We start from the raw sequence: 13,547 nt of genomic DNA on the forward strand, positions 1-13,547 counted from the left end.
TTATATTATATCTCTACAAATAGATGGTCTAATACATGTTATTAAATCTGCGCGCTTTGTCAGAGATAGCGTCCTCTCCTGAATGCTGTTCTGCCAAATACTTTCATTTTTACATCTGTTTGGACAAAAAAAATACGTTTATTAAAAGGAGCAATCTGCTTGTTCTCTCTCTGGCATCAAACCTGAAAAACGTGTCCTTCCTCACTTTTTTCCGGGTAAATTGCAGCCTGGTTACTCTGGGCCATATACTCATAGAAGTTACGATGGAGTATCTCTGGATACTCCATCGTATCTCCCTTTTTTGGCCCGTGTATCTATGCTCCTGATTCTTAGAATCATTTTCGCATAGATACACTTAAGGGCCCAGATTCACGAAGCAGATACGACGGTGTATCTCAGATACACCATCGTATCTCGGATTTTTTCTGGTCCTATCTATGCACCTGATTCATAGAATCAGATACGCATAGATAGGGCTGAGATCCGACAGTGTCACACTGTGTTACACTGTCGGATCTTTTTTTTGAATTAAAAATGGCGCCGGGGGCGTTCCCGCTGATTTACACTGAATAATATGTAAATCAGCGAGATACGCGAAATTCACGACCGTACGCGGACCCGACGCGGTGTTCTTACGTCGTTTCCGTAGCGCGGTACCCGTCGTATACTTACCCCTGCTAAAAGCAGGGGTAAGTATTGTTAAGTATGGCCGTCGTTCCCGCGTCGATTTTGAAATTTCCTACGTCGTTTGCGTACGCCGATTCACGAACACGCGCGTCGCAAGTCTAGATCACGTCGCAACCACTGACGTCCTATTGACGTCAGTGGGAGCAATGCACGCCGGGAAATTCCCCGGACGACGCATGCGTATTTAAATCGGCGCGGGAGCGCGCCTGATTTAAATATGACACTCCCCTAGCCGCGGAATTTGAATTCCGCTGGGGGATTTAGGATCCGCCGTCGCAAGTTTGGAGGTAAGTGGTTTGTGAATTAGCCACTTGCCTCCTAAACTTGCGGGAGCGGATCTTAATTCACGTAGATCGAGCGGATCTATAGATCCGCTGAGCTACGTGAATCTGGCCCAAGATCCGCCATCTGTAAGTCACTTACACTGGCGGATCTTAAATGTAATGACGCCGGCCGCCGCTAGATGGCATTTACGTGAAGGACTCATTTGCGTATGCAAATGATCCTTCTACGCCGATTCCCGAACGAGTTCGCGTCGCGTAACCGTCGCTAACGTCGTTTGCGTAAGCCGAAATTTAGTCCTGCTATATGAGGAGTAAATTTCCGCAAGTCCCACGTAGGCCATGTTACGGATGGCGTCGGGTCCGCATCGTGTTTTTTCGACGCCGGGGCATTTACACTCTGCCGTCCCAACTTATGGAGCAAGTGTTTGGGGAATACAACACTTGCTCCTGTAAGTTGGGACAGCGGAGTGTAAGTGCCTTAAGCGCAGCCCGCGGATTTTTAGAGAGAACGGGCCATATTCTCATACATTTCAGGCAGCGGAACGTATGTACTTTACGTTACGCCGCCGCAAGTTTAAGTGGCAAGTGCCGGATTCCCAAACCACTTACCTGTAAACTTGCGGCGGCATCGCGTAAAGTCCACCCGCGTAAGCCATCCTAATTCAAATGATCGAGGCAGGGGGCGTGGATCATTTAAATTAGGCGCGCTCCCGCGCCGATCGTAATGCGCATGCTCCGTCGGGTAAATTACCCGACTTGCATTGCGCTAAATGACGTCTCACGGACGTCATTTGTTTTGACTGTTTAATTTTGAAATTTCGACGCGGGATCGACGGCCATACTTAACATTGAGTACGCCACCTAGGGGGCATCTTTATCTTTACGCCGCGTATCGCTTACGGAAACGACGTTAAAACACTACGGCGGGCAAGCGTACGTTCGAGAATCGGCGTGACTAGTCATTTGCATATTCTACGCTGACCGCAAAGGAAACGCCACCTAGCGGTCAGCGTAAATATTGCAGCCTAAGATACAACGGCGCAAGCTGTCGTATCTTAGGCATGTTTAAGTGTATCTCAGTTTGAGAATACACTTAAACATAGGAAACGGACTTACGTAGGCGTATCTGCTGATACGCCTACGTAACTTGTTTGAGAATATGGCCCCTCTTCTTTAGAAATTGCTACTTTTGACCGTGAAGACTTAGGGCCGGATTCAGCAAGAATTTACGCCGGCTTATCTATAGATACGCTGCATAAATTCAAAGCTGCTCCGGCGTATCTTCTTTCTATATTCAGAAAGCAAGATACGCCGAAATTAGGCTAAGATCCGACTGGCGTAAGTCTCTTACACCGTCGTAACTTAGGATGCATATTTACGCTGGCTGCTAGGTGGCGCTTCAGTCGTTTTTGGCGTAGAATATGCAAATGACCTAGATACGCCGATTCACAAACGTACGTGCGTCCGGTGTTACGTCGTTTGGGTAAGGCTCTTCCTACGTAACGTTGCTTCTGCTTCTATGAGTCGTACGCAATGTTAAGTATGGACGTCGTTCCCGCGTCAAATTTTGAATTTTTTACGTCGTTTGCATAAGTCGTTCGCGAATAGGGCTGGACGTAATTTACGTTCATGTCGAAAGCAATGACGATTTGCCGACGTCATTTGGAGCATGCGCACTGGGATACGTCCATGGACGGAGCATACGCCGTTCGTTAAAAACGTTAAAAACGTGGGGTCACTACTATTTTACATAGTACACGCCCCCAACTAGCCTATTTTGAATTAGGCGGGCTTATGCCGGCCCAGTTACACTGCGTCGCCGTAAGTTTCAGCGCAAGTTCTATGTGAATACACAACTTGCTGCTCAAACTTACGGCGGCATAGTGTATCTGAGATACGCTACGCCCGCCTAAAGATAGGCAATTCTCTCTGAATCTACCCCTAAAACTTTGTGCTGGGAAGATGTATGCGGTTTCCATCTTTAAGGTCCAATACAAAGGCACGGATATAACATTTCCTGGTGTAGAATGCCTGCCTGCTCTATACCTCCAAACATGACAAACTGTCCATACCCCTAATTGTTTACTTCCAGATGCTAAATGCCTGCTGAATTCCTCGGAGATTACAGCCGGTTCAAAAAGGAGGTAGTGCTATTTCCATTGTTGGTGTCCAAAAACAAAGGAGTGGGAAAGAGAAAGGAGAGCCCCCCAGGCTGGAGATGGGATCAAATCAAATTTAGAGTCCAAGACTAGTCGGTGTAGATTAGGGAGTGTATAGGACCACCACGGGGCCCATACCTTGGGGAATTTTGCATGGGAGTCAGGGCTGGACTGGGACAAAAATTTGGCCCTGGACTTCATCCAAACCGGCCCACTTGAATTCAATAAAATAATGCCCCCACCCCCCCCCCCCCGAAAAATCACGCCCATCAAAAGGCCCCTACATCCACTATTGTATATCATGAGAGGGGGAATGAGAGACAGAGGGAGGGTTGAGGGAAGAAAAAGAGAGTGAGTGTAAAAGACAGGGGGTGAGTGTAGGACCCCTTTTTACACTGAGGCGTTTTTTAGGCGCTTTTGGGCTAAAAATAGCGCCTGTAAAGCGACTGAAAAACTCTTCCGCTGCAGTCCCAGTGTGAAAGCCTGAGTGCTTTCACACTGGGGCGCTGCCAGGGCGTTAAAAAAAGTCCTCCAAGCAGCATCTTTGGGGCGGTGGAGGAGCGGTGTACAAACTGCTCCTGCCCATTGAAATTAATGGCCACCGCAGCTGAAGCGCCTGCAAAGCACTTCGGCAGCAGCGCTACATGGGCGCATTTAACCTTGAATTCGGCTGCTAGTGGGGGTTAAAAGCGCCTGCTAGACACCGAATAGTGCAGTTAAAACGACAGTAAAGTGCTGCTAAAACTAGCAGTGTTTTACCGTCAATGCCTGCCCCAGTGTGAAAGCAGCCTAAGAGTCAGGGAGTGAATGAGACAGAAGAGGGAGCTGAGAGACAGAGGGGGGGAGCTGAGAGACAGAGGGGGGGGCTGAGAGACAGAGGGGGGGCTGAGAGACAGAGGGGGGGGGCTGAGAGACAGGGGTAGCTAAGAGACAGAGGGGGGACTGAGAGACAGAGGGGGGGGTCTGAGAGATAGAGGGGGCTGAGAGAAAGAGGAGGGGGCTAAAAGAGGGGGGACTGAGCGACACGGAGACTAAGAGACACAGAGGAGGGGGACTGAGAGACAGAGGGGGGACTGAGAGAATCTGTTTTAAAAAACGGCCCACTGAGCCATCGGCCCACCGGGAAACTCCCTGTAGTCCCTATGGCCAGTCCATCCCTGATGGGAGTCATGGAGGACACTGGACATTTTTTCATGGATCATAAGGGTCGTCAAGGTATCCTTGACCTCTAGAAATAAGACAGAAGGTTTTTTCCAAGCCCTCGCTATTGTTGGTTTGGCAGCGATAAATAAGTATGTGGCTAGTTGGGGAGAGAAAAGGCCCGGGATCGGGCAATGGAGTAATGCAAATTTGGGGTCCTTACGGAAGGGAACATGAAATAGGGAGGATAGTAGGCCAAAGACCCTTGACCAAAATCTTACAAGAGGGGGGGCAATACCACCATGTGTGCAGTTCTTCTCCTCGTTGACCACAACCCCGAAATCATCTGTCCTTGCATGATGGGTTTGACTTGGTGATATGGGCTGGGACTCTGTACCAGCGCAGAAGAACCTTATAGGCTGCCTCCAACGTGGCAGTGTTACCAGCTTTAGTTTTTCAAAGAAAAGACAAATTTTAGATTTCATGGGCAATTTGATTTCTCTTCTTCTCAAACTTGCCACCTGCATAAGAAAGGCTTGAAATATGTCCTTCAGAACTGCCCCATTTTTCAGTCTTCAAGCTTAGAAAATAGTTTTGAATGATCTTTTTTTCACATGTATTCTGCCTGTTCTCTTCCTCTGGATTTAGTAAAACGACTTCAAGGCATCTGTATCACGTTTACATTTGTTTAGCTCTAAGATCTGAGAGAAAAATAGATTGTGAGTTGCTTATCCCAGATCAGGTCTGCCGGATCTCACTGATATACAATCCTAACAAATAGGCAGAACATACCGTCCAGCTAAAGAGATCACTTTTTGTGCCTTGTAGCTCTAAAAAAGCACATTTATATTTTAGGAGGACCAAACCTGCCTGATCTCTCCATCTTGAATTGCAGCTTAGGAAAAACACTTATGCCGCGTACACACGATCATTTTTCGGCATGAAAGAAAATGTCGTTTTTTCAGCATGTCCAAAAAACAAAGTTTTTGCAACGTCATCATTAAAAACGACGTTGCCCACACACCATCGTTTTTCAAAAATGAGTAACAAAGCGCGGTGACGTACAACACGTACGACGGCACTCTAAAGGGGAAGTTCTTTTCGCCTTTGGGCTGCTTTAGCTGATTCCGTGTTAGTAAAAGACGATTCGTGCTTTTCTGTCTGTTACAGCGTGATGAATGTGCGATCTCCATTATGAACGCTAGTTTTACCAGAACAAGCGCTCCCAATAACTTGCTTCTGAGCATGCACGGGTTTAAAATGTCGTTTTAGCCCACACATGATCATTTTTTACAACCCGAAAAACTTATTTTATTAAAACGATGTTAAAAAATGCAGCGTGTTTGAATTTTTTTTTTACGTTTTTCAGTAACTGAAAAACTATGTGCAGCCCACACACCTTGGTTTTAAATTACGTTTTTTAAAAACAACGTTTTTTTCATGCTGAAAAATGATCGTGTGTACGCGGCATTAGGAATAATTCACACTGAATAGACAGCTGCGGGAGAGGTAAACCGCAGTGCTTTATCCTCCGGCAGCTGTCCGTTCTGACTGTGGTAGGAGGTAGTGTGGTGTGTGATTCAGGGTATCACATAGCTCCCCTTTCTTTATTGACCCCCCATGCCCTTTCTTTTTCATTACCTCTATGTTTAACTTAGAAAATGGGCATTACTGAAAATAAATGTTCGGCTCCCATTGGTTTCGGATTCCAGATCCAAACTTTAACATTCACTGAACTGAACCGAGATAAGTTCAACTCATTGCTACTCTTTGTAACGGAACGTCCCACACTGCGCTTGAGTGCTTCCGTCATATTCCGCTTCCTCTCAGTCTGGATATAGATATCAGATATTCCAGCTGCTCTCAACACACAACGAGATGAGACTTGTCTGTGTGCTGAACATGGAGTGTTTAATAGAACCAAGAATACAACCTTATATACAGTTTAAAGAGGTAACCAGAACATAAATTAACATGAGCTAATTAACTACAGCTGATGACTCAGACACCTGACCTTTAGGCTGTCTGTTAACTTACAATACTCACATTATCATCAATAGACCTTCACACAATACAGGGTCAATTAGCACAAGCCACAATGAAAGATCCTCAGAAGCCATCTTAGATTTATTTACCTCACACCAGACAGACAGGTGGGCTGGAGTTGATGACATTAACACCTCACAGTCTGTGTCCCCACATTATGAAGTCACTCTTTCAATTAACCTGTTGAGTTCCGAATCAACAAACAGCAACCAGTTCTAACAGATATCCTGGAATATATTGTGGATAATAATCACACAACAGTCCCATCTCAGGTAGTCCAAGATATCATTCCTCAGTCATCCTATGGCCCTAGTGGACATAGGATGATTTTAGACATAAGAGGGTCCGAGTCTGTCACACTCTTCACCCTGATTGGTGAGATATTCTGGGAGTCACTATATGTGATTGGTCCTTATTCTTCAGGCAAAGTGTACTTGTCATACAATTCCTGACGTATCTGTGCAGTGGATTGGAGGATTTCTTCTATTTCCTGACAGGAAGGACCCAAAGTGAATGAAGATTATCAACATCTCCTGACCCACCTAGAGAAAGTGAAGGAGGCTGGTGAGTCTGACTGCGTTATCTATAGAAGAGTCATACAGCACACATCTATCTACATATCTATCTATCTTTCATTAAGGTGAACATGGTGGAAAGGATGGTGGGAAGGCCTTAGGCCATGTACACACGTGTTCGGTCGTGTGTACAAGGCCTTAAGAGTAGGGTAAGGGTAAAGGGAAGGCACTGCAGTAAAGGTGAGGGTAGAGAGAAAGGTCTGCTGGTTAGGTGTGGGTGGCCTCTGCAGGTACGCTAAGTCTGTGGCCTGGTGGAAGAAAGGTTACGTGAGTAAGGTAAGGGTACAGAGAAGGCGCCTCGGGATGAAGGTGGGGGTGGGAGGAAGATTCTGTGGGTAAGGTTGGGTGACAAGAAAGGTTCAGTAGGTAAGGAAGGTCATCAGGAAGGTTTTGTGGGTAAGGTAGAGTGGAAGGAAGGTTCTGTGGGTAAGGTAGGGTAGAGTGAATGTTCTGTGGGTAAGGTAGGGTAGAGTGAATGTTCTGTGGGTAAGGTAGGGCAGAGTGAAGGTTCTGTGGGTAAGGTGGGGTGGAGTGAAGGTTCTGTGGGTAAGGTAGGGTGGAGTGAAGGTTCTGTGGGTAAGGTAGGGTGGAGTGAAGGTTCTGTGGGTAAGGTAGGGTGGAGTGAAGGTTCTGTGGGTAAGGTAGGGTGGAGTGAAGGTTCTGTGGGTAAGGTAGGGTGGAGTGAAGGTTCTGTGGGCAAGGTAGCGTGGAGTGAAGGTTCTGTGGGTAAGGTAGGGTAGAGTGAAGGTTCTGTGGGTAAGGTAGGGTGGAGTGAAGGTTCTGTGGGTAAGGTAGGGTAGAGTAAAGGTTCTGTGGGTAAGGTAGGGTGGAGTAAAAGTTCTGTGGGTAAGGGGAGGGTAGACGCTTCCTCAGCACTCTGAGCTCACACTTCTCATATCGTCTAATGGAAAGCGTATTGTTGCTCCAGTTTTCTCTCCAGGAGTAATAATACTCGGATGATTGTGGGAATGACGAGTAAAGATGCCGCTGTGTTCCTCTCCTCCACAGGACAAAGTACTGAGATTCGTGGCTTTGATATCCGAGGATTGTTACCCCAACAGCTGGACAGGTACTACCGATACAACGGTTCTCTTACTACCCCGCCATGTTACCAGACCGTCAACTGGACCATCTTCAACCAGACCGTCTTCTTGTCTGAGGACCAAGTAAGTGTGTGACCGAGTGTGCGCGTTTGTGTGTGGTACTCTAATACCCCCATCACCATGGATACTACTCTACTACCCCTAACACCATAAATAATACCCTACTACTCCTAATGCCATAGATAGTACTCTACTACTCCATCACCACAAATAAGACTCTACTACCCCCATCACCATAGACAGTATTCTACTACCCCCCTCACCATAGATAGTACTCTACTACCCCCATCATTATAGATAGTACTCTACTACCCCCCTCACCATAGATAGTACTCTTCTACCCCCATCACCATAGATAGTACTCTACTACCCCCATCACCATAGATAGTACTCTACTACTCCATCACCACAAATAATACTCTACTACCCCTATCACCATAGATAGTACTCTACTACCCCCATCACCATAGATTGTACTCTACTACCCCCCTCACCATAGATAGTACTCTACTACCCCCATCACCACAAATAAGACTCTACTACCCCCATCACCATAGATAGTATTCTACTACCCCCCTCACCATAGATAGTACTCTACTACCCCCATCACCATAGATAGTACTCTACTACCCCATCACCATAGATAGTACTCTACTAACCCCATCACCATAGATAGTACTCTACTACCCCCATCACCATAGATAGTACTTTACTACCCCCATCACCATAGATAATACTCTACTACCCCCATCACCATAGATAATACTCTACTACCCCCATCACCATAGATAATACTCTACTACCCCCCTCACCATAAATAGTACTCTTCTACCCCCCTCACCATAGATAGTACTCTTCTACCCCCATCACCATAGATAGTACTATACTACCCCCCTCACCATAGATAGTACTTGTGACGAGACCCTTTGCTCGCCCGGTTCTGCTCTCCCGACACTCCTCTGCTTCTATTGGATCAGATTGCCGATTGCAACGTCTGATGGTTCGGTCATCCAAGGTTCCGGGATCCGAACTACAGCTATGTGCCGTTCAGACCCATTAAGAACACACACCAGGCAGGCTGTATGTAAGTTCAAACAGGACTCTCTTTAATGGCAGCATTCTGCTGGTTATATACAGTTTACAAGCTTATCATCAATCAAAGAACAATGAAATCTCCACCCCCTTTTCACACACTGGGTCTCCCATACAGATTATAGGTAGACACTCTGGTGCCGACTCTGAAGACACATTTCTTTAGATAATGACATCAGCGAAGTTAATTACTAGTTGTAACAGAATACGTTATCTAGACAGCTTGGCTCCGCATATAGAAGAGGTAATTACTACAACGAAGCAATCAGAATAATTAACATGAGCCAATTATCGAATCATTTAGCCTGACGAGGTGACTAGGCGTCTCGTCTGCAATTCCCCACTATACAATACACATACAATGAACTTCAATCACATTCTAAAAGACATTTAGTCTCTGCACTCTGTGTGTAACCCCCTGAACTCTACACTCTGTGTGTAACCCCCTGAACTCTGCACTCTGTGTGTAACCCCCCTGAACTCTACACTCTGTGTGTAACCCCCTGAACTCTGCACTCTGTGTGTAACCCCCTGAACTCTACACTCTGTGTGTAACCCCCTGAACTCTACACTCTGTGTGTAACCCCCCTGAACTCTACACTCTGTGTGTAACCCCCTGAACTCTGCACTCTGTGTGTAACCCCCTGAACTCTGCACTCTGTGTGTAACCCCCCTGAACTCTACACTCTGTGTGTAACCCTCCTGAACTCTACACTCTGTGTCTAACCCCCTGAACTCTACACTCTGTGTGTAACCCCCTGAACTCTACACTCTGTGTGTAACCCCCCTGAACTCTACACTCTGTGTGTAACCCCCTGAACTCTACACTCTGTGTGTAACCCCCTGAACTCTACACTCTGTGTGTAACCCCCTGAACTCTACACTCTGTGTGTAACCCCCTGAACTCTGCACTCTGTGTGTAACCCCCTGAACTCTGCACTCTGTGTGTAACCCCCTGAACTCTACACTCTGTATGTAACCCCCTGAACTCTACACTCTGTATGTAACCCCCTGAACTCTGCACTCTGTGTGTAACCCCCCTGAACTCTGCACTCTGTGTGTAACCCCCTGAACTCTACACTCTGTATGTAACCCCCTGAACTCTACACTCTGTATGTAACCCCCTGAACTCTACACTCTGTGTGTAACCCCCTGAACTCTGCACTCTGTGTGTAACCCCCTGAACTCTGCACTCTGTGTGTAACCCCCTGAACTCTGCACTCTGTGTGTAACCCCCCTGAACTCTACACTCTGTGTGAAACCCCCCTGAACTCTACACTCTGTGTGTAACCCCCTGAACTCTGCACTCTGTGTGTAACCCCCTGAACTCTACACTCTGTATGTAACCCCCTGAACTCTACACTCTGTATGTAACCCCCTGAACTCTACACTCTGTATGTAACCCCCTGAACTCTACACTCTGTGTGTAACCCCCTGAACTCTGCACTCTGTGTGTAACCCCCTGAACTCTGCACTCTGTGTGTAACCCCCTGAACTCTACACTCTGTATGTAACCCCTGAACTCTACACTCTGTATGTAACCCCTGAACTCTACACTCTGTGTCTAACCCCCTGAACTCTACACTCTGTGTGTAACCCCCTGAACTCTACACTCTGTGTGTAACCCCCTGAACTCTGCACTCTGTGTGTAACCCCTGAACTCTACACTCTGTATGTAACCCCTGAACTCTACACTCTGTATGTAACCCCTGAACTCTACACTCTGTGTCTAACCCCCCTGAACTCTGCACTCTGTGTCTAACCCCCTGAACTCTGCACTCTGTGTGTAACCCCCTGAACTCTACACTCTGTGTGTAACCCCCTGAACTCTGCACTCTGTGTGTAACCCCCTGAACTCTACACTCTGTATGTAACCCCTGAACTCTACACTCTGTGTCTAACCCCCCTGAACTCTGCACTCTGTGTGTAACCCCCTGAACTCTACACTCTGTATGTAATGCAATTCTGGTATTTAATGCCCCTTTAAGACCCTTCTACCGTTTTTTAAATATGAACGGGGTCGTGGTTGAGTTCCTGCACCTATTTACTGAGAAACAAAGCTCTGCTTTTGACACATTTTTGGGACCATTGTCATTTACAGAGCGATCAGAACTACAAAAATGCACTGATTACTGTATAAATGTGACTGGCAGGGAAGGGGTTACCACTAGGGGGCGATCAAGGGGTTAACTGTGTTCCCTCATGTGTGTTCTAACTGTAGGGGGGATGGGACCATAGGTGTGTGCAGCCCAAAGCTCAAACACACTACCGATCGCTCACTGTGTTCATTCAGAAAGAAAAGGGGTCAGTAAATGACATATTTACTGGCTCCTTCCCCCATTCACCCTAAAACATCCCGCAGCATCAGCCACCGGGAGAGGAGGGAAGCCGTCATCCGTGTGGGTAGAAGGGATACTAGGGCAGTAGGGGAATCTATTCTGCACAGGGGGATTTGGGTGTGCCTGGGCACATCTGGCACACCCTGTGCGCACGCCTATGGATGGGACTAACTAGGAGGGATGACAGATCAGTGTTTCTACTTTGTCTTCTCCTCTGACAACACAGGGATTCGTGTTTTTACACACACAACCCCCTGTGCTACCGCTCGTGCGATCGCACGTGGCCAGTGGCTTCGCGGCAGCCGGCCACGTGCATCGGGTCCTCCGTTGTGCATCTGGTATGCGCGTGTGCCTCCGGCGGCCCTCGCGCGCCCTCTGGTGGCTCTCCTGGGCAAAGCCGTATATGGACGGGATTTCACCCAGGAGAGACATTCTGCTGCAGTATATCTGTGTGAGCCAGGGAAGGGAAACGGTTAATAAAGTGCACAATGTATTAATAAATAAAAAAAGTCCAAAGAAACTGAACAATTTCTTCTATTTGCTCCGACGCCGAGCTTCTGAAGTGCGATGTCCTCCGAAATCTCAGATATAATTGGAGTGATAATGAAAGGCTCACCAGATCTCCTCCAAGTGATAATGAAAGGCTCACTGGATCTCCACCAAGTGATAATGAAAGGCTCACCAGATCTCCTCCAAGTGATAATGAAAGGCTCACTGGATCTCCACCAAGTGATAATAAAAGGCTCACCAGATCTCCTCCAAGTGATAATGAAAGGCTCACTGGATCTCCACCAAGTGATAATAAAAGGCTCACCAGATCTCCTCCAAGTGATAATGAAAGGCTCACCAGATCTCCTCCAAGTGATAATGAAAGGCTCACCAGATCTCCACCAAGTGATAATGAAAGGCTCACCAGATTTCCTCCAAGTGATAATGAAAGGCTTACCAGATCTCCACCAAGTGACAATGAAAGGCTCACCAGATCTCCTCCAAGTGATAATGAAAGGCTCACTGGATCTCCACCAAGTGATAATAAAAGGCTCACCAGATCTCCTCCAAGTGATAATGAAAGGCTCACCAGATCTCCTCCAAGTGATAATGAAAAGCTCACCAGATCTCCTCCAAGTGATAATGAAAGGCTCACCAGATCTCCACCAAGTGATAATGAAAGGCTCACCAGATCTCCTCCAAGTGATAATGAAAGGCTCACCAGATCTCCTCCAAGTGATAATGAAGGGCTCACCAGATCTCCACCAAGTGATAATGAAAGTCTCACCAGATCTCCTCCAAGGGATAATAAAAGGCTCACCAGATCTCCACCAAGTGATAATGAAAGGCTCACCAGATCTCCACCAAGTGATAATGAAAGGCTCACCAGATCTCCTCCAAGTGATAATAAAAGGCTCACCAGATCTCCACCAAGTGATAATGAAAGGCTCACCAGATCTCCTCCAAGTGATAATGAAAGGCTCACCAGATCTCCACCAAGTGATAATGAAAGGCTCACCAGATCTCCTCCAAGTGATAATAAAAGGCTCACCAGATCTCCACCAAGTGATAATGAAAGGCTCACCAGATCTGAGCAGAGAGCGACCAATAAACATGTAATATGGGAAGCTCCTCCTTTCTTAGATTTATCCCCTTCAGGAATCTCATCAATCAATCATCAATGTGTGGATAGAAAACGATTCCAATCCGATATACAAATGTCTATAAACGTGACTTTCTTCCACCACAGGAGGAAATGACATCACAGGAGGAAATGACATCACGGGAGGAAATGACATCACGGGAGGAAATGACACCACGGGAGGAAATGACACCACAGGAGGAAATGACACCACGGGAGGAAATGACATCACGGGAGGAAATGACATCACGGGAGGAAATGACATCACGGGAGGAAATGACACCACAGGAGGAAATGACACCACTGGAGGAAATGACATCACGGGAGGAAATGACATCACGGGAGGAAATGACACCACGGGAGGAAATGACATCACGGGAGGAAATGACATCACAGGAGGAAATGACATCACGGGAGGAAATGACACCACGGGAGGAAATGACACCACGGGAGGAAATGACACCACGGGAGGAAATGACACCACAGGAGGAA

General features: G+C 47.0%; 1 protein-coding gene across 1 annotated transcript in view; it reads left to right on the forward strand.

The window, feature by feature from the left end:
* The window catches only part of LOC120921515 (carbonic anhydrase 9-like), a gene marked incomplete at its 5' end in the record, with an annotated part of 100,347 nt that overhangs the window by 52,762 nt on the left and 34,038 nt on the right, over positions 1-13,547 (forward strand). Inside the window, 2 exon segments of the mRNA XM_040333996.1 lie at positions 6,814-6,880; positions 7,900-8,057. Coding sequence (XP_040189930.1) covers positions 6,814-6,880; positions 7,900-8,057 — 225 coding nt within the window.

Source organism: Rana temporaria (genome assembly GCF_905171775.1).
Source record: "Rana temporaria chromosome 1 unlocalized genomic scaffold, aRanTem1.1 chr1b, whole genome shotgun sequence".
Lineage (NCBI taxonomy): Eukaryota > Metazoa > Chordata > Amphibia > Anura > Ranidae > Rana > Rana temporaria.